This window comes from Gopherus evgoodei, chromosome 11, assembly GCF_007399415.2.
Source record: "Gopherus evgoodei ecotype Sinaloan lineage chromosome 11, rGopEvg1_v1.p, whole genome shotgun sequence".
NCBI lineage: Eukaryota > Metazoa > Chordata > Testudines > Testudinidae > Gopherus > Gopherus evgoodei.
This window is the reverse complement of record NC_044332.1, coordinates 20,672,917-20,700,348: the sequence shown is the minus strand read 5'-3', so window position 1 is coordinate 20,700,348 and position 27,432 is coordinate 20,672,917. Positions and strand designations below refer to the sequence as shown.

Sequence of the window (27,432 nt, the reverse complement as noted above, 5' to 3'; positions counted from 1 at the left end):
GCCTGGCCTGCAGGAGATGCTTTCACACAGTGCTCTGCAAACAGCGCTGCCGCTACTGCTATGAGGAAACCGGCCAGCTACTCCTGCAGCCCACCCGCCCACGCACTTTTTCCTCAAGGCCGCAGTCTGGCAAACGAACAATTCTCCACAAACATGGCGGTGCGGGAGGGGCGCGGCAAGCTCCCCTGTCAACACCCTTCTCCTCCAACCCCCCCGCCCTACAAAGACTGAGGGGGCGGGGCCGCGGCCCCTCTCTAGCTACCTGGAGGCCCACCTCTATGATCAGGGGCCTCCTCAAGCTGTGAGGGGCGGGGGGAGCGGGGTGTCTGGCTGGCGTGCGGCGAGCAGCGCGGCCGTTGACGGGGCTGGCTGGGTACGAGACCCGCGGGGCGGGGCCAGGCGGACGCCTAGACTGGCAGTTAGCAGCGACTCCCCTTTGTGTCTGGGCTGGGAGGCGACGCGTGTGAATCCCCCGCACCCGTCCCGGCCGAGCCTGGCTGCGGAGGGCGAGGGCAGGGACCAGGAGCTGCCGCGTGCGGCAGTCAGCCCGTGGGGAGGCGCCGGGCTCCGCTCCCGCCCCGGGGGCACCCCACAGCCCGGGGCCGCCGGCTGGCGCCCCGAAACGCCCATCGCGGCCGCTCTCTACGCGGAGCGGGGAGGAGACGGAGGGAGAGGGGCCCCTGTCGCCCTCCCGGCCGGCTGCGAGCAGGAACTGGAGCCTGATCCATTGCTTCGCTGGAGGCACCCGGGCGGGCGCCCTCCCTTTCGGAGCGGCCAGCGCTGCGCCCGCGTCCTGTGCGGTTGAAGATACCAGATGGGCCCAGGCGCAGCCTGTGGATGGAAGTGACTGAGGGGACCTCGCCTTGTTAAGAGACACGCAGAGGGCGAAGGAAGACCGGGAGCGTCCCTGACCCCACTCGTCTTCACAGCTTGTCCCGCGTGCCCAGGGCCGAGTGAGGAGGCAGCAGAGGGGAGCGTGGCTATCCATTTCCCCTCCTCACCCCTGGATATGTTTCATGCTAAACCTGGCTGCTTCTTTGATATCGTGAAGTTGCGTGGGAAATAATCTGGGTTTCCGGTGTGACCGCAAGAATAGCTACTCACCCAGGGGAAGGGAAATGCATCCTGGTTTGGAGACAAAACCTCCCTTTCCTATAATCGTTAGAAAGAAGAGGAGCCAAGTCCCGAGGCATGAAGATAGATGTGTGTAATGGAGTAAGACCTCAGACAGCTCCTGTCATCTGCCGTTTGCCCTTCCAGACTGGATTGTGATCCAAGCGAGTTTTAAGATTGTTTAAAGGGAGAAAAATCCTCCTTTCGGTATTCTTTTTTTCTTCTGCCTCCTTTTTTGGCTTCCTCAGGTATGAGTGCCTCTGTGCAGCACCTTTTGCTGGTGCTCTTGCTCTCCAGTGCCACCCTGCTGCTCAGCACTGCGGCTGGTAAGTAGCTACCTGGTGTAATATACTAGCCATTTTGGCACAGGGAAGGGGGTGGGGTCCATCAGTATTTCGGTATGTCTGTGACCCATTAAAAAGTAGTGTCTAAGTGAAGTGTGATAATGTTTTTAAGTGAGGCCCTACTGACCATATTTGAGAATAAAACATGCTTTATTGTATAAAGGAACCCAATCTGCATTTGAGGTTTATTTTCTCTTGGTCTGCTTATGCTGGTTATTGGCTGGTTCTCGCTGTCCGCCCCCCCCCTTTTTTTAAGAATAATTTGGCATGATTTATTTTTCTATGAAATGTTTAACATCTTTGTGATCTGGTAATGCCAGAATTTAAAAAATACAATTTAATCACAAGCAAGAGCTATGTCTGCTTGCTAATGGGGTCTTTGGGCACAGCCATCTTTTATTTTACTAACATCCATGCTATTAGGGGCATTATAACTGCAACATTTATCTGTTTTAGGGAAAACATTTTGTTTCAAGCTCCAACAAATATGAAATAAGTCTGAATTTTTTCATCATTGTCATTTATAGAATAGTAAAACAAGATGATGAGGAATACTGCAAGATCTGAGTATACGTAATGTTATCGGTTTCATTTTCCTACAGTAAATGAAAGTCTAATATTTTTTTAAAAATGCTCTATTTTAAATTTTTGGAAGACTAATGTTAGATGCACAGAACAATTTGCTATGGGATTTAAACAGTATATAGCCCTTGCATCTATTGGCTTTTGGTCATTGTGGCAAGATCAGCAGGAAGGAGCTCTCTGAAGTGTTACCCAGGTTTATTAAGTGCTAATACTTATTCCTCTCTCCTGTATGATTTTAGCAGTTTTTGGAAGAATCATAATACCTTGGTATCCTTCTTTCCGCTCAGAAGCCAGTGTAGAATGCTCAATCTTCCCAGCATTCTTTTTATAATCTACTATGTGATCCTCAGATACAGGATAATAGAGAAATGTACAGTTTCTTGTGAAGATGGCATAAGAAGATTGACAGTTGGCACACGTCTTTTTTTTTTTTTTTTAATTTTAATGCATTTTGGTCAGTGTTCAAAATAATCTGTCTTTGCTAGTAGAATAATACTGTGAATTGGACGTGTTCAGTCAGTTTCTCCATTGCTTTACTAAGAATGGATAGTCTTCCATTTTATAAAAGGCTTTCTTTTGGGAAATATTGAACTGAAATGGTTAATATGGAGCACTTTCCTGCATCAGCGTGACTTTTGCCCGGCCTTGACATTTTAGGTTATCTACTATGTTTCTCTGTGATAGTTTGGTAATAGGATTTCTTTGAAGAATAAACCTTTCAAGGTCAAAAGCTTTGGTATTAAAAAGTGTATGACTCTAAAATATACCATTATCTAACCTTCTCCCTTAAATGCGAAACTTTAAAAAATAGTTTTGTTTCTCATTTAATTACTTTGTTAAACTTTTATGAGTTAATTTTTCTTTGTGCCGATGAGAGTGAAGGTTTAATGGCATTGATCTGAGCCAGGAAGGGGATAGGCACGTGCCTCCAAGCCTACTTAGTGAGCTTTGCCAATTTCACCTCGATTCTGATCTGTTATCATCACTGCTACTTCAGTCCTGGGTTTGTCTTGTATAGACTGATGGTAATGTCACATTCTTTGGTCATCTTGTGAAATGCATGAAATCATTTTCACATGATGGCTGTATAATACTTCTGCTATTAATACGTACAATACAAAAGTTCTGTACCGCTTAAAAAGTCTTGGTGATAACTGTCTAAGAATGTTAATATTTTGAGATTTAGCTAAGATAACCATTCTGAAGCTTGACTATAAATTTAACAGTGTATTTCAGAAAAGGGGAAAAAAAAACATAGGAAACCACACAAGGTGAAGGTCTGCCCATATGTGTGTATGTGAATGACCCCCTCCCGCACCCCCCCCCCCCAAAGTAGGAGCTGTGCATTCACATCTGAGTGCATAATTTTGGCCCTGTGCAGCTCTGAAATCCTTCATTAATGGTCCCACACTAGTCTGACCTAGTCAATGGATAAGACAATAGTATGTGAAAGGCATTGTTGATAAATGTGAAGTAATGCACAGTGAAGGGAAAAATTTAATTTAAAACTTAATAAGGTATATGAGTAATTGAGTATCAACTCAGGAAAAATATCTAGGCATCCTTGGAGACAACTCAGTAAAGGCCTTTGCAGCTATAGTCTAAATACGGGAAGATGTTAGGAGCATAAGAAATGCAGTCAAATATAAACGGCATTAGAAGTCTTTGGTTTACCCTTATCTAGAATACTACTGTATGCATAAAAGGAGATACCTAATCAGGGACTTAATTTGTTATGGGGTAAGGCTCCCTCCATCCCTCCCTGACTTTTCATAGGTCTATATCCTCCATGATGCCTTCCATTTCTTGCCCTCTCTCTTCCCCCCTGGACTTTGCAGGGTATAATATAATCACATATAATATTCTATATGCTGACACAATTCCCCCTCCCCCTGTGATTTTTTTCTGAAATGACACTGCCGAGCCTAATAAATATGTATAATTGAAGACTCAGAATTCTTCCTGTCCAGTCATTGTGAGGAAATCTACCACCTTCCTGTATAAAATTTCTACAGATCTTAGTAAGTGTCTAGTATTCTTCTATTAAATTTGTATAGCCCTCCCTCTAAAGAGTAATGCTACTGCGAGGGGAAAAAGTTTCAACAAAGCGTTGATAGGGGCTTTAAAGATGACCGATGAAGGGAAGGGAAAAATTGGGCTTGTTCCACTTTTATTTAGTTTTATTTTGTATAAAGAAGGCTTGACATACTTCCTCATACTTCTTTCCTTTAGAAATATCAGTCATATTGAATTTTCACTTTTTGTTGTTGTTGTTGGGGGACTTCTTGGATGACTCTTATATCCCGAGACCTTAACTGAAGAGGAATGGGTATTGAATCCTTGAACTTTTCTCGTGTGGCTTTTGTTAAACTTTTTTTTTTAACATTTATTTAATAATCTGAATAAAAATCACTTCCCCTCTAAGTCAGTCAGTTTCACTACCTTGGTATCTGCAATGTATAATCCTCAAGGACCTGCATTTCAATTTTTTTTAACATTATTAAAATCAGCATATATTAGAAAAAATAGAAAAAATGGGTTTGTGCCTTTTTAGGATATCTTTAAGAAATCCATTCGTCTTTATCTGCATAGCTTTTGTCTCAGTTATTAATATTAAAAAGCTAAAGTACTTTTAAAATGGATGGAGCTGTATCATGATTGAAGTCTTTTTAAGAGCAATTAAAATAACATTTTAAAATTTTAAAATGAATGAATTGGGGCAGTCTTATCTTGTTCTGCTTAGAAAGTTAGTTTCCTCCATGTTTCAAAATTTTATTCCAAATGCGAAATTGAGAGAGGTGGGACAGATTGGCCATTAAATTCAATTTCTTTAGTGAGCAGTATTTCTGACTCATGATCTAAGATGGTGTCCTCCTGTGTGGACTATTGATCTTGTATATCAAAGTGGTTGCCTGAAATCATGTCTACACCAGATCCCTGCTGCTTTGCCATAGATGTGCCCATTCCTAGGACCCCACCAAATTCACAGCCATGAAAAATGCGTCACAGACCATGAAATCTGTTTTTTTTGTGTGTGTGTGCTTTTACCCTATACTATACAGTGTTCATGGGGGATTCCAGCATTTCTCAAATTGGGGGCCCTGACTCAAAAGAGGGGTTGCAAGGTTATTTTAAGGGAGTCACGGTATTGCCACCCTTACTTTTGCACTGCCTTCAGCACTGGGCGGCTGGAGAGCAGCAGCTGTTGGTCCGGTGACCAACGCTGAAGGCAGCGCCTTGCCAGCACCAGTGCAGAGGTAAGAGTGGTAATACCATACCATGCCATCCTTGCTTCTGTGCTGCTGCTGATGGTGGCTCTGCATTCAGAGCTGGGCTCCTGGCCAGCAGTCACCGCTCTCCAGCGGCTCAGCTCTGAAGGCAGCATTGTGGCAGCACACAATTAAGGATGGCATGGTGTGGTATTGCCACCCTTACTTCTGCACTGCTGCTTATGGGGTGATGCCTTCAGAGTTGGCTGCCCAGCGAACAGCTGCTTCTCTCTGGCTGCCCAGCTCAGAAGGCAGTGCAGAAGTAAGAGTGGCAGTACTGCAAACCCCCCCCCCCACCATATAACTTTTTGTGACATTCTCTCCACCCCTCCCCTTTTGAGTCAGGACGCCTACAACTACAACACCATGAATTTTCAGATTTAAATAGCTGGAATCATGAAACTTATGATTTTAAAAAGCCTATAAACCCTGAAATTGACCAAAATGGACTGTGAATTTGGTAGGGCTCTGCCCATTGCCTATGACCATTGGCTCTTTCCTTTCTCATTTGAGTAGTAGTCAGGAAATCAAATTTTTGATATGTAGATGATGGGAACTTGTTCAAGGGGAGTTAGCCTGGCAGGCAGAACCACTCTACTTGCTTCAGGGATACAACTGGTACACTTGAGGGTATGTTAGTACATAAACCCTTCCCCCACATTAAAGTAGGTATTGATTAACTTTTCTGAGGCCTTACTCTGAGTGTACCAGCCTCTCCTTTAATGGTGATATCTGTATGTCAGCTGTGGTTTCAAAAGTAATGTTGCCCAGGTGCCAGAGAACAGAGCAGTGCACAGACACTGCTTCTGTGTGAATGGCCCTGCCCTCTAGAGATTCAGGGGTAACTGGGTAGCTGAGTCTCCTGCTTCTTTCGATCTGACATAGGGCAAACTTCACTACTTTGCCCTGGATGAAGAGATCGGGGGAATTTTGCTGAGTTTTCCTTTTTCACTGGAGCCAAGCCTTTGCGATGTTTGCTTTTCTTTTTTTGCAGAAGAGGGGTTGTCTGGCCTTGTGTTACTTTTCTAGCAAATATTGCCTAAAAGGGACATCAACTTAAAAAACCTCACTGCTATTTGAATTTTTTTTACATATTAAGACCAATGTTTAATATAACTGAAATTGAGAAGAATATTATTTTCTAGTCTAAGTTTTTGTGTGCCTTTTTTCCCAGCAATTTGTACAGTCAATTTTGCTGTTTCCTCTGTAGAGTCAGGAAGCCAGTACCCTTTTTATTGTCTTTCATGCAGCAACAGGAGAGAGAACATTTTAAAATGTGACTGTGAAACCACAGAAATTAGAGAGGTACTCATTGAAGTGCTTGGGTTCTACACCAGGAGGCCTTGTAATTCATTGTTTAAAATTTACTAGATTTAAAGTGGATGGGTGTGCCTTAAATATGGACTTACTTGGAAAGGTGCTAATAGAATTTCCCTGGCCAGTGTGAAAGGGCCTTTTATGAATGGCTGCATAAATCCCATTGAGAACAAAATGCTTAACCTGGAATGAAAGAGAAACAACAGTTATGCTGGATAACGATTCCTAGCCTTTTAGGAACATGAGCACAGCTTGCTTGCAGCTTTGACTGTCTTAGTAAGCATTTTATCTGGTCCTATGTATTTAGTGAAACTAATGCTCGTTTTTCTTTTTCTTAGATTGGTCAATTTTATTAACCTTTATAATACCAAGCAAAGGAAGAAGTGAAAATAATCTATTTTTAAAAACAAGCAACCATAAACTTGTTTGAATACAGCAGTCTCTATTGAAATATTAAGAATTATTATACTAGATCAGGCTAGTCCATCTAGTCCAGTATTTTGTCAAGTACAGCTACTACTATGAGATGTTTCAGAGGAAGGCACAAGAAAAGTTATGGCTGGCTTTTGCCCTAAAACATGAGGGTTTGTTATCAGTGTCAGTGGCAACTCCCTAAAATTACGTTGAAATTTTGGAAGTAAAATAGGATTAAAAACCCTTTGTTTTATGCTCTGGTTGAGTTTAATCTTCACATTTGGCACAATAATTCATCACAAGATGTTTGAATTTTCTATTAATCTTTCAATTAATTTTACTATTCAGAGGGCATGTTTTAAAAATGCTCCCCTCTTACTCAGTTTCTAAATGTTTCTTTGGGTTCTTCTAGCTAAACAACCAGTCTTGCCAAACTCCAAATTTCTGTTACACACGTTCTGGTAACATTTTCGGCAGAGGAGGCTTCTGAAATCTTAAAATTAAACACTGAGTCAGTCTCTTTATTCTGGACAATCTAATGGAGCAATGCCAAGATGAGACAGAAATGTCAAATTCTGTCTCACTTCTGGTTTCTGGTGCTGCCAACATGATTCACCAGGTCAGTTCCTCACAGACGTTGAAGGCAGGCTGGGCAGCAAGCAGTATAGAGTGCCACAGAAGTGAGCAGAGTCTGAGTGCACGTGAATAAAGATGGAAGAGAGGTAGACAAATTAAAAGGGAACTTGGAGGCATGAAGAGTTGAGCTTTGTTTGAGGGTAGAGATGTAGTAGAGATGAGGGGGGGAGTGAGGTTATGTATGGGAAGAATGTGGAGGTCTGCAGCTCTGCGGGGGACCTGGGTCCTGGTGGGATGGAGCCTAGTGCCTTTGCACTGAGGGATTGCTATACAGATACTCAACTCCCTCAGCACTGCAAAGAGCTGAGGCACCACTGCAGTGCTCCCCATGGTGCTGCCACATGAATGTCTCAGTGCAGAGGCTATGTACTGCACTCCCTTTCCTTTCCCTTGTAATCCCTTCACAACATCTTTGCTCAGTCTCCTTGTGTCTGAAATCCTTGCCCCTTGCTTGACTGACTGACTGCAAACATGAGCTACTGGGAAAAAAAAATACGCCACCATACTATGTCTTGTCTACATAACACTACTGCAAACTTATAAACAGTGTCTTCCAAAATGATAAATGCTATTAAAACTATTTCCATTAAAATCAAACATTTCGTTCTATTAACAATCATCCAGCACAGTACACATCAACAGATAACCATCCACTACAAATCTACACAATATGCACTTACCATCAACCCAGCCCCAACTGAGTCTCATGAACAAATACAAAACATCAGTTTCTAATGACATTGAATAACAGATTGAACATCTTGTGTGGAGGTAGAGAGAGGTTGTATGTGTATTGTGAATAGGGATGTGAGTGAGGGCGTGTGGAGACAAAGAAATCGTAATTGTAGGTTGAAAGGGTTGGATGAAGATTTAACTAGTATTTTCCTGGTTCTTTTGTAGTTATGTTAGTGGTATATGCACTTGAATAACCTTAACCTGGTTGTTAGTGAACTTGTGAGGGGATAACCCTTAAGAAGAGATTTATTCCCCCTTTCTCTAACGCACACATCTGAATGTGATATGATCCATTCATGTAAACATCAAATCTTTTTACGAATCTTACTGAGCTTTTGGCCTATATATTATGACAATGAGTTCCACAGCGTGTTTGTGTTTTTGCATTTGTCAATTTCAAATTTATTGCCTTTCAATCTCATTGAATGTTCACTTATTCTTGTATTATGAGACTGTAAATTATAAATCGGGGCACCTGACTTGTACCCTTCAATATACCATTTTAGTCTTCTCTTCTCTTCTCCTTATCCATTCCCAGTTTTTGCCATCTCTTATACAGAAATCTCTTCATTTGGCTAACTTTCATGGCATATCAGTACACCCCTTTTATTTCTGTTATATCTTTTTATCAGATGGGATTATCAGAACTCAACACAATATTCTAGATCAGGACTAAACAACAAGTTTACATAGTGTTTTCAGTATCTTTTCATCCTATTCTTTATGTATCCTAATGTTTTTGCTTATTTTTTGACTATCTTTGCACATTCAGCAGAGATTTTCATTTAACGCTCCAGGACCACAAGGATACTTGGATTACTTTCTTAAGTGGAGCAAAGAATCCTGTGGCACCTTATAGACTAACAGACGTTTTGGAGCATGAGCTTTCGTGGGTGAATACCCACTTCCTCAGATGCATGTATTCACCCACGAAAGCTCATGCTCCAAAACGTCTGTTAGTCTATAAGGTGCCACAGGATTCTTTGCTGCTTTTACAGATCCAGACTAACACGGCTACCCTCTGATACTTTCTTAAGTGGTTATGGTTAATTTAGGACCCAACATCATTTAATATATTAAATAACATGGGGTCCTGATATGGAATGTTTGACCAACTACTGTTAACCTTTTGCTGGTGCTTTTGTTAGTTGTGGACTGATTTTATTCACAATATTATGTTGTTCTGCCGAGAGATATCGGACAGTTTCTGCAGTGCTTCTTTAAAGAGAGTGAGCCAAAACTAAAGCAGTGTTTTTTGACAGAAGATACCCCATTCATGTACAAGTAGGCTCTGCTGATTTGAAAAAGCCTGGTCTGCATTTCTGGGGGGTTAATATGTGTGGTGTTTTTGTTGTTTTGTTTTGTTTTGTTTTTGTTTTGCAGGCACAGATTCAGAAGCTCTTATTTATGAGTCTTATTAGGTTTTAAGATTATTAGCAATCTTTGCTTTTTATTTTTTTTTGTAGAAACACTTACTAAATATATTATCACAGATTCACCTGTTATGCTTTTCCAGTGATCTTATCTGTTAAGGCAGAATCTGTACTCAAGATCAAACATAAATATAATTTTCCTTTAAATGTAAAACTTGTTTTGAATATATCACTAAGACTCTTTTTCTCTTTTTATGGTTATTTGAAGACAAGGATGTTGCTTATTCTAGGATTAATCTAATAGAGCTTTTAATTTAATTTTTATTCATTCCTCTGAGATGGAATTGATACATAGTGGCAATATAGTAATAATTAAATAAAACTGAAAATAGTAGCAGGCATACTTTTTTGCGCTGTGAGATATCCTAGGTTAAACTGGTGAACCTTCAGAATATTGGAACTACCAGTGCAAAGTAAATACTCTGATAATGAGCAGACCTTCTGTATATAAGTAATATTTTAATTGGCAATCAGATTAAGAGCAAAAGCAGCTATTTAAGGAAGTTGGTATAGATACCCTCACAGTGTTAGTTTCTTATGTTTGGATGTTCTTAAAGCTCTTCTCTTGCATCTGTGTTAGATAAAAAAACCACTGTGGCACTGAGTCTCAAGAGTCTGGGACAGTTGACTAGGGTTTGGAGTGGGTGGGTTGTGTGGTTAAAAATAGCAGTGAAGATGTTCCAGCTTGGTCTGGAGCCTGGGCTCTGAAATCCACCCTCCCCCAGGGCCAGTGCAACCATTTAGGCGACCTAGGGCGCTAGGATTTGGGAGGCGCCATTTTCTTTGGCAGCGACTGCGGCAGCCGGATCTTTGGCTGCCCCGGTCGCCGCCGGCATTTAGGTGGAGGGGGCTGGGGCAGAGGAGAGCGAGGAGGGCCGCCTGCAGCAAGTAAGGGGGGAGCGGCACACAGGGAACTCCCCGCCCCAGCTCACCCCTGCCCCACCTCCTCCCCGAGCACGCTGTGGCTGCTTCATTTCTCCTGCCTCGCTGGCTTGCGGCGCCTAAGCTGATTGGTGTTGCAAGCCTGGGAGGCAGGAGAAGTGAAGCAGCCACGGCGTGCTTGGGGAGGAGGTGAGGCAGGGGTGAGCTGCTTCACTTCTCCCGACTCCCCGGCTTGCGGCGCCAATCAGCTTAAGCACTGCAAGCCTGGGAGGTGGGAGAAGTGAAGCAGCGACGGGTGCTCATGCGCGGAGCAGGAGTGAGCTCGCGTGGGGGAGGGGGTGCCTCAGGGTGGGGGGGTGGGCGCAAGGGGGGCGCCTCAGGGCGGAAGGGGAGAGCTGCTGCAGGGGAGGGCACCTCAGGGCGGGGGCACAAGGGGGAGTGCAAGGTGGAAGTTTCACCTAGGGTGCGAAACATCTTTGCACCGGCCCTGTCCACCCCCTTCACCAGGTCTCGGAGCCTGGACTCCAGCCCAAGTTAGAATGTCTACACTGCAATTTATAAGCCTGCAGTCCAAGCTTTGCAAGCCCGAGTCAGCTGTCCTGGGCCAGCTGCAACCGTGCTGTGGTCTTTGATTGTAATGTAGACATAAATTTCTTGCTGTATTCACTCAGGCAAGGAACTGCAGCTAGAGCAGCTGTCATGATTGAAATAGATATGTATATTTCATGTCTCCTGTTTCAGCCGGCAGACAAACTTTGAGTTATAGTGCTTACACTGATGACTAGTATTGTGGGACTAGCTTGTTTATGATACTTTTAGTAAGACTTAGTGAGTTTTTAGCTTCTTAATTCATAATACTCTGTTCATATTGTGGTTTGTGGACTAGTACAAAAGAATCTATGAAACTAAGTGGGCGGGAAAGATCTGAAAATGTCTTATTTCTACAATAGTATGAGGTGGGGTTTGGATGCTGAAATTATTTCCAACACCCTGCCGTCTATTTTGTTGGCCTCGTACAGTTTCTCTGTACAGCATATGTAGTAAAGTCCCTGACTCTATTATGAATTCTAGATACTGTAGAAACATTTTATAATAAACATAGCTACTTTTGTAGAGTGTAGCTATGACCTTTGGGTAACAGACTAGCATACTAATCTGTTGTTGCTAAATTATCATTTGAATATTTGCAAATTAGGCAATCACTTTATGCTGACATATTGAATCGTTAGCAACACTTTCCTTTGTTCAAATAGTTCATCTAATATGTATTCATTAAATGTAAATTATTTGATTTCTCTAGGCCGGATTTGGCTTTTGGTGTACATCTGGCTTAACTTCACGACCCCCAGTTTGAGAACCTCAGTGTAGTAACTACACTTCAGTTATCACCTGGGGGGTTGAGAGCTGTCAGCCTCCACCCCAAGCCCCGCTTCACCTCCAGCATTTATAATAGTGTTAAATATAAAAAAGTGTTTTTAATTTATATGGGTGGTCGCACTCAGAGAGGCTTGCTGTGTGAAAAGATTCACCACTACAAAAGTTTGAGAACCATTGTATTATACAATCACACTGTTGCACCTAACAGCAGTTAGTTGGCTAATCTCCTTTTTAAAATATTGGTTTTACCTAATTGTTTAAAATATTTTGCTAAATATTTTCCTTTATGTTTTATAGTAAATTTACAAGTGTTAAGCTAAAATTTTTTTTTGCTTCCTTTGTTTCCTGTCAGAAGTTGTTGATCCACATATTGTTCATGATGTTGTTAGAAGCTTTAATTTCATTCATTTTAAGGGTAGGCCAGTGAAATAATTCAGCATGTTTTGTGTGCAAAACAAACAAAAAGAGCCCTTTATTTTTGCAGCTCACTAAAATGTACTGTATGCCTCACAAAAATAAACATGTAGAATATGCACAGAAAAGTACGTGGTCTGAATATAATGTGACAGCAAGAGAATTTCAGAAACTTATAGTAGAAGAATGATGAAGGAGAATGATGACAATAATAAGAGTATGCAACTATTCAGTAAGGAACATCTTCATGGTTCCACAATTTAAAAATTAAAAAAAAAATTTTAATAAAAAGGACGTAGCTTGGCAAACGAATTTGAGTGGATTCCAAGCATAAGGTATCTCATGGAAGAAAGCTGAGAGGTATTTGTAAGAGTGGACAATGAAAGGGATGTTGTAACTGGTGTTACTCATGCAGCGGCAGGGTCCAAAGAGAATGCTGTCGGACTGTGTGATGTAGAGCCTTGACAGAAAGGACAAGAAATTAGGGCTTAGAGCAGATCTACATATAGTCAAAATGATGGACAAGAAAAGATTTTTGGCAGGCATGTTTTTGGATGGATGGAAGAAAGGCTTAATTAGTCACACAAAACACATGAAGAGGACAAGATTAGGGCATGGAAGAGTGACTGGATATTAAGATGGGAAGGAAAGAATGGATTTTTTTAACTACTGAAGAGAAAAGAGTGAGAGGGTTTCATTGTGGTCTAAGCGTGAGGTGAGAGGGAGAGGAGAAAACCTAAGATGATACCCCCTACCTACTCCTAAAATCTAGAGAAATGAAGATGACATCTTCAGTCCTTTTTCTCTTTTCAGTGTTAAACTATCTGTGTACCCGTGAGAGATGAAACACTCCACTTTTATCCTTCCTTCAATCACGTCTTCATTCCTACTGGAGACTCTCTCCAAACTTTTCCTTCTGTTACATTCCTGATCGTCTTGCCAGTTACCACCCAAGCAGTATGCTAAAAGTGCATTGAGAAAATTGTGGGGTGAAGGGGGAGGGGTTGAAGCAGCATTGTCTATTATTTTGTGAAGGAGCCTGCAATTGGGTTAGGCTAATAGTCTAACAGACAAGTTATGTGAGAAAATCTGGAATCCCAACTAACTACAGTAGACCAGAGTATTCCCCCAGGAACCCCAGATGAAGGTACTGTGTGTGAGTGGAACTCTGTGTCTGGAAGGTAGAGGGATCAGGGCCTGGTCAGGTTGTGCTTGGAGTGAAGAGCAGGCAGCCCTGTGTTGAGTAGGATGGAGCGGGAGAGGATGCATGTATTTTCCCTGTTGTCCTTTTTGAATTTACCCCCAAAAAGATAATACAGCCTGGAAAACTTGCCCTTTAAGGAAGGTTGTGACACAGAGACCCGTTTGTGGTTCACTATGCTGTGTCAGCAACTTTTGTCAGGCCTGACATGCTCCCAACACCTAACGCACAGTTGTCATATTCTACATCTGAAAAGTGTCATGTAAGATGCTTTGAAAAACTGATAACGCACTGATAATTAGTATTTTTGTGTGGTGTATGCACAGGGCAAGTACAGTGAGTTGTGTATATGCTAGAACAGCGGCTCTCAAACTGTGGGTCAGGACCCCAAAGGGAGTCGTGACCCTGTTTTAATGGGATCACCAGAGCTGGCCTAGACTGCTGGGGCCTGGTGCCAAAGCTGAAGCCTGAGGGCTTCAGCCCTGAGGTTACAGGCCCCCTATCTGGGTCTGAAGCTCTTGGGCTTCAGCTTTGGCCCCCGCACACCTGGGGTTGGTGGGTCTTGGGCAGACTCAGGCTTCGGTCCCCGCTTCTAGGGTCCTGTATTTTTGTTGTCAGAAGGGGGTCATGGTGCAATGAAGTTTGAGAACTCCTGTGCTGGAATTATGTTCTTCAGATGTGTTTGGCAAGCAATACATAAGCCTAGTCTGCCCTAGACAAAGGAATGTATATTTATTTGTCTGACCAGCTTGTTTGTCGGGCAGCGACAATGAAGGTATATTCTGTACCACGAAAGATAATGGAGCAAATAATTAAGCAATCAGTTTGCAAGATCTAGAAGATATTAAGGTGATAAGTAGCAGTCAGCATGTATTTGTCAAGAAGAAATATTGTCTGATAGCTTTCTTTGACAGAGTAACAAGCCTTGTGTGTGTGTGTGGGGGGGGGGGAAGCAGCAGACGTGCTATATCTTGACTTTAGTAAGGCTTTTGATACTGCCTCGCATGACTTTCTCATAAACAAACTAGGGAAATACATTCTAGATGGAGCTACTATAAGGAGGGTGCAAAACTGGTTTGAAAACAGTTCCTAGAGAGTAGTTATCTGGTTCACAGTCATGCTGGAAGAGCATCATGAGTGGGGTCCCACAGGGATCAGTTCTGGGTGTGGTTCTGTTCAATATCTTCATCAGTGATTTAGATAATGACAGAGAGAGTACACTTATAAAGTTTGCAGACTATACCAAGCAGGGAGGGGTTGCAAGTGCTTTGGAGGATAGGATTAAAATTCAGAATGATCTGGAGAAATGGTCTAAAGTAGATGGGATGAAATTTAATAAGGATAAATGCGAAGTGCTCCACTTCAGAAAGAACAATCAGTTGCACACATACAAAATGGGAAATGGCTGCCTAGGAAGGAGTACTGTGGAAAAGGATCTGGGGTCATAGTGGACCACATGCTAAATATGAGTCAACAGTGTAATGCTGTTGCAAAAAAAGAGAACGTCATTCTGGGATGTATTAGCAGGAGTGTTGTAAGCAAGACACAAGAAGTAATTCTTCCACCCTATTCCATGCTGTTTAGGCCTCAGCTGGAGTATTGTGTCCAGTTCTGGGCACCACATTTCAGGAAAGATGTAAGCAAATTGGAGAAAGTTCAGAGAAGAGCAACAAAAATGATTAAAGGTCTAGAAAACATGGCATATAAGGGAAGATTGAAAAAATTGGGTTTTTTTAGTCTGGAGAAGAGAAGACTGAGGGGGGACATAACTGTTTTCAAGTACATGAAAGGTTGTTACGAGGAGGAGGAGAATTGTTCTTCTTAACTTCTGAGGATAGGACAAGAAGCAGTGGGTTTAAATTGCAGCAAGGGCAGTTTAGATTGGACGTTAGGAGAAACTTCCTAACTGTCAGAGTGGTTAAGCACTGGAATGAATTGCCTAGGGAAGTTGTGGAATGTCATTTGAGATTTTTAAGAACAGATTAGACAAATACCTGTCAAAAATGGTCTACATAAAGCTTAGTCCTGCCATGAGTGCAGGTGAGTGGACTAGATGACCTCTCGAGGTCCCCTCCAGTCATGTGATTCTGTGATTTACATGAAAGCTATCAAGATAGCAAGGGGAGGTGGTAACAACTTAGCTATCACCAGCAGGGGAGAAACAAGCGTGAAGTCTTCATCAGACTCCATGGCATTTCTTCCCAGCAGGAGAAAAAGAACTCTATCTAAGAATACATTTCCACGGTTTATTGATCTATAAAGACAGGGGGTTCAAACCTCAAAGCATGAGTTCAATCAACCTATTATAATATCACATTGTATACAGAGTGTATTGAGTAAGGTCATTTATGAAAGTTGGTGACACACTGATGATTGATATTGTGAAATGTGTGTATTAACACTCTCTATTGGAAATAGTGAATACTTACTGATATTATGCTTTTAAGTCTGTAACCAAACACAGAGATAAACAGGTTTTCCCCCAGACAAGAGGGAAGGGAGCTATTTACCTGTCTCCATTGTGTAAAGTAAGCGTGATGAAATCAAAACAATGGATGTCTTACTTGCATGTGAATCAGCTGGGGAATGGGAAGCCCATTGGAAGGGAAGAACAGCATGGTCATCCTGCCTCTTTAATCGGGGTCAATGGACTCTGAGAGATATAAGGGGAAACAGAGAGCGATTTTTGCATCTTTCACATAGGACAACAAGGGAAACCATCACCTTGTACTTTTGTGGAAGGTCCTGACTGAGAGAGAGTCACCCATGTCTGGAAAGTAGAAAGATTCGTAAGAAATCTGCACTGAGCTAAGGCTGTAGCTTGTTGAGTTAAATCTTAGCCACTGGTTAAGAGTATTTTATTTGTTTTTGTTTTGTAACCATTTTTGTCTTTATTCCTTGTACTTGAATTCACTTAAAACCTATCTTTTTGTCAATAAACTTGTTTTACTTTTAATTGAAACCAACCCAGTGACGTGTTTGAATTGAAGTGATTGTTAATGCCAGTAAAGTAATAAGCTGTGCCTTAGTCTCTTTAAAGGAGCAATGAACCTTCTCTGAGTAGTCCAGGAAAGGGCTGGATACTTCAGGGCAGATGGTTTTGGGAAAGTTCAGGCCTGGGAGTGTGTTGCTGTCACCCTGCAAGTAGTAACCAAGATTGGTGGAGACCAGTGTGGGACTGTTGGGTTGTAGGCAGGCTGCCAGGGTCAGAATGCTGAACACAGACTGCACATCACACAGACACTCAAGGAACTGCATGGTTGTGTGCTGGCTTTTGGTGTATGGGCTCTGAAACACACCAGCAGAGAATTTAATGCACCAAGGTTAATAGGGCAGGTGTTGACGTAACCTCTCACTGGTCTGGGTTCATCTCCAAAATGTCAGAGGTTCTTAAAACATCTGCATGCAGAAGGAGTTCTTGGTAGGGCAGCTCCACTGGAGCCATGCAACTCAGGAGTCAGGATGGAGTTGTTAGGAGCACAGAGCCAGTGAGGAGGGATAAGGACAGGATCTACATATGGGTTGTGCTGTTCACCTGCGTCCCTTCCTCCCTGGTGGAAAGATCAAAAGAAGCTCAGCGAGGGGAACATTGTGGAGATTTCCTTCCTATAAGCCCCTTTCATTTCATGTGTCAGGTATAACATTTTAAATTTTCGTTGCAGCATGTGCACAGACTCAGGAAAATAAATCTGCTGCTGAAATCCATAGTCATTAGCAGCATGCAAACCTAAGTCATGTTTCAAACATCACTTAGATAAGGAATGGCAGAGGTAAAATATTGGCTCTTAACTTGCAAAATGTATAGATATTTTAAGTATTTGTACATAGAAAAACCAAAAGAAGATACTATTAAACAGATTACAATGTGAAGGACCTGCATAATCCAAAATTATTCTCTGTAGATATTTTATCCTAGTTAGTGTATCTACCTTTATATTAAATGACATAAGCCAATCACTTTTTCGTTGGAAATAAACTTCTCCCCTAAACTTGTTATTGCATAATTAAGAATGTTTAAGATGCTCCACAGACTATGTTGTAACTTGTCTAAGTGGTTGAATTCCTACTGGGAGTTTCAAAAATAATACATATGCAGCAGTCATTACTTTTGTAGTATGAAGAAGTGAACTGCCCCTCTTTCATGGTGATCCTATTCTTTCTGGAGGTTTGGATGTATATGTATTTTATGTATATTTATGTGCCTTTCATATGTTCATTTATGTAGTGTTTCTTACTATATGACAACTTCAATAAAACAAATAAGTTAAAAATTAATTAAAAAATATACTTTAGAGCCATAGCTCTCATTCATAAAGACTCATAAAGAAATGTCTTTTCAGCACTAAAGTTCCTGAACATTTTTCACTTCATACAACCACTCTCAATCTTTTTATAAAAACATCAGTGCATAAGTAGACTTTAAAAAAAGATCCTTAGCAGTGCACATAATTCACACTTTAATCGATATCATATTAAACCAGGGTAGAGCATGGCAAACAGCCAAATCATTTTTTTGCTAGATCAGTTGGTTGCTCTGAATTACTAGTTGTGCTGACTCAGAAGAAAACTGCAGGAAAACTTTTAAATAATTCAACTCTTTCTCCATTACAGGGATGCCAATTTATACCATTTTAGCTAGATCGTTTTGTCAGCATTACTATTATGGGCACATATTTTGATCTGTTTGGAGTTGAACTGAAAACTCATAGCCTAGATTACTTTTTCTAGAAGATTGATAAAAATTTATTTGGTGCAACAGTTGTTTTGTTTTCAAATGCTTTTGTGACCAGAACTGCAATATAAAATAGCATCTGCTTTTTCCAGCATATCTATTCTCTGTTTGTCTTTATACCATATGGATTTAATTTTTTTTATTACTGTTACTCCTGTAAAGCTAATACAACTATGGATGATCAAGCATTTTGTAGTGTTACCATGAGGGAAAAAATGAAAAATGTCTAATGTGTTTTTAAAAATCAGTTACATTTAATCTAGAACTACAAGAACAGCTATGCACTCACCAAAATTGTATGTTTATTTAATGATGTTGCTACAGGGCAGAGTTAGGGTGTTGGGGTGTATTAATGTATTTGATTTAAGATTAACTCTGAATTTCCTAGATTTGAAATGTTTTTTTAAGGATAATCACAACATCTCTGTAATGACTTTATCATTAAGTTACTGTTATGTATACAGCAATTAATTTCAGAGGTGAGATGAACCAAATAGGTCTCAATTCATAAATTTAGGGTTTTATTAATTCTCATTTTCATTGGGGTAAGGGGATACAAATTGCAGAGGTGGTTGTATTACAAAGGGGCTTCATCTTGTGGGCAGTTCGTATGCTTTTACCTTCCTCTTCATTAAAACGTCCCCCAAGTGCTGTACGGATTAACTTTGGGCACCCAGATGGAGTGGAGGATACAGTTTCATTTAATTCCCTCCAGGCAGACTTTTATTAGCAGAAATAATAGGTAATGGATTATCCTTAGAGCCCTGTTCAGAATCAAAATTTGTATCCGCATCTGATCCGCAAACATGGTCCATACATATCCTCAGATATAAAGTGGATATCTACAGATTTTCGGGGCTCTAATTGCACTGATAGAAGCTGATGTATTCTAAAGATGAAATAAGCACAAATTCAGTTTAATTCAAATCAGTAATTTTAGTTCACGTTAAAATTGGTTGTCTTGGTAACTCATTTCAAGATTCCTTATGTCTTTTTTTTTATTATTATTAAAAAATAAAAATCCATTTGATCTGCTGTTTGGTTAAATACTTTATTGCCCTTAATCCTGGGTTAGGTTTAATATGAAACCTGTATATTACCTTTACTTATCTGTAATAGACTTTTTGACATGAAAATCTCTCAGATACTTTTCTTACTATGGAAAGCTGAAATTAAACTAATTCTAAAATACTTTCAAACTGGACAGTTATCTGTATCTGTTTTACTGGATACCAAATTATATTTGGGAATTCTCAGTTTTTCCCAATGCTAACCATGAGGGTAGATTTTGGATATTACTGAATATGCCATATATCAGGAAAATCTAGCCCAAAACGGAATGGTTAACCAAATGACTGAGGATGTGAAAATATATATATATTTTTAAAAGCCATAGTGTTCTATGAACTCTTTTTTTAGTATATTAGCATCATTTCATATTAGTGTTTGAATCTTTTAGCTTATATTAGTGTCTCCTGAGAGAAAGATAAGTAACACACGCTGACTTTGACTTTTGGACACTCTTCATATTTAAGGCTTCAGTTATGCTAAAATTTAATATCCTATCCAACAAAATATTTGGATCAACTGATAATAAAAATTCTGATCAGATCTACAGATTCCTTCACCACTCCCAATCAACTCATCCCCTCTGATGGTAATGTTTTCATTGTTTTAGCTTAGTTCAGACACTTGGCAAATAACTTACATGGGATGGAGGTAGGTACATGAAATTTAAAAAAACAAACCCTTTCTTGGTGGACTTTTACCCTGTCAGAAACTATTCTCATAATCATAAACTGGATTCTTATTCCGTTTCTGGCTGTGGTGCCTAAACCCAGTTAGAGCATAATTTAATTAACATTTCTCCAAGGCTTACAGAAGAGTAAGTGGAGTATATAAAATACCACACTGCCATATCAAAACATGAACACACATAGGAGATTTCAGTTATGAAAAAAAAAATAATCTGGTTGCTATAGGAGTCTTGATATCATTAAAGGTGGTGTCAGTATTTCCATTATAAATGTTGGTGCCATTTGCAGGGGCCAGGTGAAATAACTGTTATTCTCTATTACAAGGATCAGCAACCTTTGGCACGTGGCCCGTCAGGGAAATCCGCTGACGCGCTGGGATGGTTTGCTTACCTGCAGTGTCCGCAGGTTCGGCCAGTTGCAGCTCCCACTGGCCGCGGTTTGCTGTTCTAGGCCAGTGGGGGCTGCAGGAAGTAACTTGGTCAACATCACATCAGAAGATTGGCAGAGTCAGGGATTAAGACTGAGCTTTCCTGTGTGGTAGTCACCAGCCTTAACCGCAAGACTGTCCTTTTTCTTCATTTATTCCCCTGCTGTGTTCTTTATACATGTTCCAACTTCTAGAACAAATGAGATGAGCATTTTGTGCCTCAGATGAGTCAGGGGTCCAGTGGAAAAAACAGTATGTGACTATGTAGTTAAAAATGGTATCATTTTTTGTGTGCACAAGAAGCCAAATTAATGCCGTACAAGCAACAAAATTTTTGGCATTTTCCAACTTTGAAATGCTTGACTTTGCAGCTGGCAAGTGCTAAGTGCTGTACTTAAAGGAAAAGTTTAACTATATTGTGACAAAGTGAGGCTGGATGGCTGCAAGAAGGTCCTGGAAGGCCGATATATTAGCCCTAGAATGTTAAAGGCCCTTTTTCCCACAAGCTGGGAAGGGATTACCTCAGTCAATTAGGGACACCTGAGTACAATTAAGGGCTGCCTGAGGCCTTTAAAAACCCCTCCTCTGGGGTTTTGTGTTTACAAGACTGTTTCCTTTTTTGTTTGGTGAGGGATCACCCCTTAGGCTGACCCTGGGGCCTACAAAGGAGCACAGAAGGGGGAAGGCAAACACTGCCCAGAATGGGGTTGATTTACTCCATGCCTGCCACTGCCAGAGGGGAAGTGCTAAGTCTGGCGAGACGAATGAGGTGCCTTGCAATTAGGGCATGTCTACGCTTGAAACTTGGTGCAGGTTTGTGTATCTCTTACGTGATCCACAAGTGCTCTGTGAGCAGTGCATACACACAGAATTATCTTGTGGGTAATATAGTTTTACCTCACATCATTGCTGCCATATAGCCCAGGGATGTTTCAAAAATATCACTTAGCATTCTGGTCAGACATCCCATGATGCATTGGTCCACTGCTGTATTCTGTGTATTCTGGGCATACTGCGCATTGTGGGATTCCTTCTGAGAGATAATGGAATTCTGGGTGTTGGGGTCAAACTAAATAATTCCCATGATTCCTCTCCTTTTATCCTATCATCCATCTTGTTTTGCAAACTATTTTCAAAGTGCTGTCCAAAAGCATGGAGGAAGTACTGAGTGTTACGATCTTCATGGTGGTGAATATAAACAGGGTTGCTGCGAGCATATCTACTTTTTAGGTTTGTGACTTCAAGACTAGGGAGATAATGGTCCCTGAGGAGAAGCATGAAACTGAACAGATAGTTCTCCTTGATTGTTTCTGATGGAGCACTGCTTTTGGACTCTGCCAGCTAGCCTTGACCTGTGGGACAGGATAGTGCTGCAGACTTGAAATGACCGGGGTGCTGGCATAACCCATGGATGTTAAAAGCCACTTTCCTATAAACCTGTGCAGAGCTCTTTCTGAAGCTGCAGCAGTGAAACACTTATACAAGAGCTGCCATTGGTATAGAGAAGCATGTGGCCATTACACCTCTACCTCTCTAGAACACTGTCCTCGGGAGCCAAAAAATCTTACCATATTGTAGGTGAAAATGCGTTTTATCTAACTTGCTTTGATCCACTGGAGTGCGCAGCCCGGCCCCCTGGAGCCCTGCTTTACTGAGTTATATCCAAATTCTTATTATATCAGGTCATGTTATATCAAGGTAGAGGTGTACTGTCTGGAAACTCTTCATATCTAACTGCTGCTGGTCAGCTAACCAGTTTGGTGTCAGTAGATCAACCACAGGGGCAACTGTGATGGAGGTGTGTGCTTCCATCAGGAAAGTGTTTCCTCCCTCCAGTCATAAGGCTGGGCAATGAACAGGAGATTATTAACAGGTTTGTACAGATGGGGTTTCTGAGTTGCATTGGATTCTTTTTTTAGGACTCACATGCCTATTCTTTGCCCCTCATCTGTGCTTTGGAGTTCATCAACAGAAAGGTATATTTCTCTGTGGTGTTGCAAGGTCTGTTTGGTCATCATGGGTGGTTCACCAATACACGTCTACCCCGATATAACACGAATTCAGATATAACATGATAAAGCAGTGCTCCGGGGGGGCGGGGCTGCACACTCTGGTGGATCAAAGCAAGTTCAATATAACATGGTAAGATTTTTTTGGCTTTCAAGGACAGCATTATATCGAGGTAAAGGTATATTAATATATTGGATGTTTTGGAAAGCTCCATGACATTAGGGTCTTTAGAAACTCTGGGTATTTTTTTTTCTCCACTGTGACAAATGGGACTTTTTCTCCAGTGGTGTTGATGACGTTGCCATTTTTCCAGTCTTTCTGGGGCACTCTGCTTATCCTCTGCTTCACTGGCTTATGATGCCTTTTACTAGGCAATTGGACAAGCAAGAGGAACTACACTGAGTAGCTGCAGAATGACTGGAATGTGCATTTGGGAGACTGAAAGGTAGATATAGGCATCTGATGTTTAGGCTGGATGCTGACGAGAAATAACTGCTGCTTATGATAGCTACTTGTTGTGTTTTGCACAACTTTTGAAAGAACAAGGGGAAGAGCCTTGCAGATGGATGTGAGGAAGATATTTGGAGACTTGCTGAACATTTTGAACAGACAGAAGATGCCTCTATGACCTGCTACAACTATTCAGGGGCACAGTCAAGGATGCCTTATTCTCCTACTCTGAAGCTATGGGCCACTTGTGATCAGCATGTATACATTTGCTTACATCACTATTACTGCCCTTGAATTCATGCATATGAACAATGGACAGAGCTTTCTTCATGACATACATAGGGGTTCTATTATACTTTGTGGTGGTTTTAACATAGTGTATCTAAGGATTTTATTATAGGACATATGAAGGTACACTGGAAGTAGCCATTTACATGAATTGTCCTAGATGCAGAATCATGACTACAGAGGTATTTTAATAAAAAGTGTACCAATGGACTGTGTTGGTGTTTGGTTTTTTTTTTTTTTTTTTTTTACTAAAAATGTGTAAATAGAAAAGGAGGAAAAAGAACTACCCTTCCCTCCCCCCTCTAAGTTTTTTAAAAAGGAGCATGCAAGTTCCCGAGGTATGGCCACAGATGTGTACACGTAGGGCACTCAGAACTGTTCTTGGAGTGCGGGATGCTAGTGGAAAGAGATCTCCCTTTATATGTGAGGGAGTTAAGGGGATCTTACTGTCTTCTTTATTGTCCTGTGGCATAGAATGCTTAGAGAAGAATCTGTTTCTGGGCATTGTTGCAGTGAATTGTGTCCCCACAAAAGTGGAAGTCTCAGTGGTTAGAGGGCCGTAGGGGATGTGAAGGGGCTTCTATAACAGCTGTGCTTGTGAGGGCATGTCCTTTTTCTTCCTCCTTTGTGCTTCAGACACCCTTCCCTCTATGCCTCGCTTGGGATGTGCACAGGAGTTCTTTGAACATGTCTTCCACCTGCATAGGATGGACAGGTGTTCACTTAATACTAGCACCTCTGTCCTTGGCCACCACAAGGTGTCAGCTGCGATGGTGGTGGGGGCGGGGAAGGACAACTGGTTATTGTAAAAATTGAGGTCTCCGTGCCAACAGTGATAAAATACTGCATTTTCCTTGATTTTTTGGAATTTCATTTCATAGCTTCTTCCTATTCCTTTAGTGATCTTGTAGAAGATGGTAAGGTGCTTTTATGTTCTTCCTCATTTCTATACAATCCCTGGGCCTGTGATGGAGGAAGAGAGAGAGTGTTGTTCTGCCAACGTGGGAAAAGGGTTAATTAGTGCAAGATGAGTTGTGGCCATCGGGAGTACGGACTATTTAAAGACAGCGCAGCCGAGGAAGAGTGGTAATTTTGTGTATTTCTCTAGCTAATATGATGAGCTTGGAATGGGGCCTGCAGATGTAGTCTAGTAATTCAGGCGGTCCTCATTTTAAAGGGTGTTTACTGTGATGTGTGTCTCCAAAAGGCAGACGAGCACTCTCTCTTTAAAAAGCAATGGACAGACTGTGAAAACAAGCTGTTTGCCAAGATGATGCCCCCAGACTTATGCACAGGTAGAAGGAAGACAAACTCTATGGGCAGTGTCAGGAGAACTGCACTGCTGTGCAGTCTCAGTGCCAAATTAGACCACTACCTTTGGTTTCAGTTCTCTCTTTATTTTAACACCTGCAAAACAGTGTGAGGAGCACAGCAAAATTAACAGACTTCTGCAGTTGCACAAAGGGAGCTGATATTGAAGTGCCTTACAATAAATTTCTTTGAGGAAATGGTTCTGTACCATGCATGACTTTTCAGAGGTACCTCATAATACCTCATGTTGGGTTGTAACTTAAAATGATCTTATTAACCAATTTGGTGTCATCAGCTTGGTGGAAAAACTTATTTTTGAGGGGTTTAAGGGAAGAAATTAGATGTGAGAGAGAGAGTAATAAATACTGCAGGAGGGCACTATGGGATGTGACCCAGCAAGCTTAAGCTTAAGCTGTGGTTATGTGTTTTGTAATAAAAGTTTATAGATTTTGTGCACTATCTGGAGTGGATGCCATTTTACGCAACAGGTGAGGGGGGATAAAGGGAGGTTAAAAGCCATATAGGTGAAGAGAGCCTATACCAATAAGACATAGATTTAAAGGCCAGGAGTTGGAGAGAGCCTACACCTAACATGGGGTGGGTGCAACGTGTCAGCACCCTGCTAGTGTCCAGAACTAAGTTTTTATTTAGTTCAAATTCCCCCATTCCCACTTACTGATGTGATCACATCAGTCTTACTGGAAGTGGTTCCTCCCTAGTTTAGGTGCCTGCCTGTGATCTGAGTGGTTCCTCTGGCTGTGCACCCGACTCCAGCCTGTTCAGTTTTATCTGAAATTGGGGATGTTGTATGTAATTTCAAAAGCAGCAATGAATAGTATTGGAATATCCTTCATGATTGTGAAGGATGGCTCATCTTTGATCCTAGGTTGTCCAGAAGAAATAGTTTGGGAGGCAAACCTGCAGGTGATCATTGCAGAAATGAGGTCTATAAGGAAAACTTCAGTAGCTTGGATGTGTATTTAGGCCCTCAGTGTTGTTTTTTTTTTTTGTCTGGTGTTTTTTTCTTTTTCCCCAGAAAAACATCATCAAACAGGTAAAGGGGGAACTAAATGCAAACCCACTGGAGGAATGTATAGCCTTCCACCTCAATATCTAACAACTGTTTCTTATAGAGAGCTTTTAACCTAAGGATCTCAAAGTGTATTAGGAAGATAAGTAGTTGTAATGTTCCCATTGTACAGATGGGGAAAGAGAACTTCTTCTAAACATTATCAACTTCTGAAGGTATTTGAAATGATGGTGCAAAAATATACTTGTATCACCAGAGTTGTAACACATACAGACAGTGGACTTTCTTTTGTAGTTGTGCTAGAATTTTTTTGCGACTTTTGCCTCTTGAGTATAAAATGCTGGTACTGTACAAGACTAATAGAGACAAGATTTGGTCCTAATTAGGACAGTAGTAGCCTTCATGGTTGCTCTGCCCTCTGTCTTTCTAGGTTTCTTGTCCACTGGATTTGTAGATCTAAGCACCTTAACTCAAACCTCTCCCTGTGTACAAGAGCAGAGATCGATCCCCAGAGCAGAGGCATGGTGTTCAGGGAAGTAAGGTCCTGCAGTATGGGCTTCCTGCATCCTGTTCCTTTAATCCCTTCTCTCACAGTGCCTGAATCATACTATGTAACTCCACCAGTTTCATTAGTTTCAGAGGTTTCTGCAGCCCTTACTTGGAGGAGAAGCACAGACTGTTAAGAGCAGAATGTATATTATACCAGTAGGCCCTCCTTGTCTCCGTCATGAATCTGTTCGTCATGAACTTATTGAATTCTTTTTTGAATTCAGTTATACTTTTGGCCATCACAGCATTCGATGGCAATGAGTTCCACAGACTAATTATGCATTGTGTGGAAAAGTATTTCCTTTTGTTTGTAATAAACCTGTCACCAATTAATTTAGTCAGGTGACCTCTGTTTTTTGGGTGTTTCTTGGGATGGAAAGAGTAAGTAATACTTCTCTATTCATTTTTTCTGTGCTCATGACTTTACAGACCTCTATCATATCCCTCCTTAATGATCCCTTTTCTAAGATTAACAGCCCTAATTTCCAGTCTCTTCTTGTATGGAAGCTGTTCCATACCCTTGATCATCTTCGTTTCCCTTTTCTGAACCTTTTCCAGTTTCACTCTATCCTTTTAGAGATGGGGGGGGACCAGAACTGGACACAGTATTCAATGTGTGGGTGCACTGTGTATTTATATAATTTTATATGTAATTGTTATGTGGGTTTAATTGGATTGCACACACTCCTTAGTGTGGTTATGGCCAACTTTACCTCAGTTTAAACCATGTGTAACATGCAATGATATTGAGGTGTTATGTTCCATTCTTCTGGTAAACTTCTGTTTTTTTTCCCTTCTGATTATAATGGCAAGAAATGTTTCTAATTGCAGATACTTAGCAAATTATCTTGAGGTTTAAACATATTGCATTTCTTTGAAAGAGAGAGGAGAACAGAGTCCTCGCATAATTGAATAAGTGAAATTACAGATTGAAAAGACCTCTTAGATCATCTAATTTATCACCTTGCCTGGTCAGGATACTTGTGGAACTCCTTGGTATCCAAATTATCATCAGGATGCCATGGGACTTTACTGTCAAAATCTATATTAAATAAATCAAGCTAGCTACAAGAAACGTGTGAGAGCTGTACAAAAAAAATCACTTGGTCTTGGGCACTGGGCTACAGTTTGTTTGGTGTATGAAGATCATGACATGAG

The 27,432-nt window shown here is 41.2% G+C and overlaps 1 protein-coding gene across 1 annotated transcript in view; it reads left to right on the top strand.

Moving 5' to 3' along the window:
* The first annotated feature begins 622 nt into the window (after positions 1–622).
* The window catches only part of BMPR2 (bone morphogenetic protein receptor type 2), a 185,945-nt gene continuing 159,135 nt past the window's right edge, over positions 623–27,432 (top strand). Inside the window, 1 exon segment of the mRNA XM_030579776.1 lies at positions 623–1,439. Coding sequence (XP_030435636.1) covers positions 1,364–1,439 — 76 coding nt within the window. The 5' untranslated portion in view covers positions 623–1,363.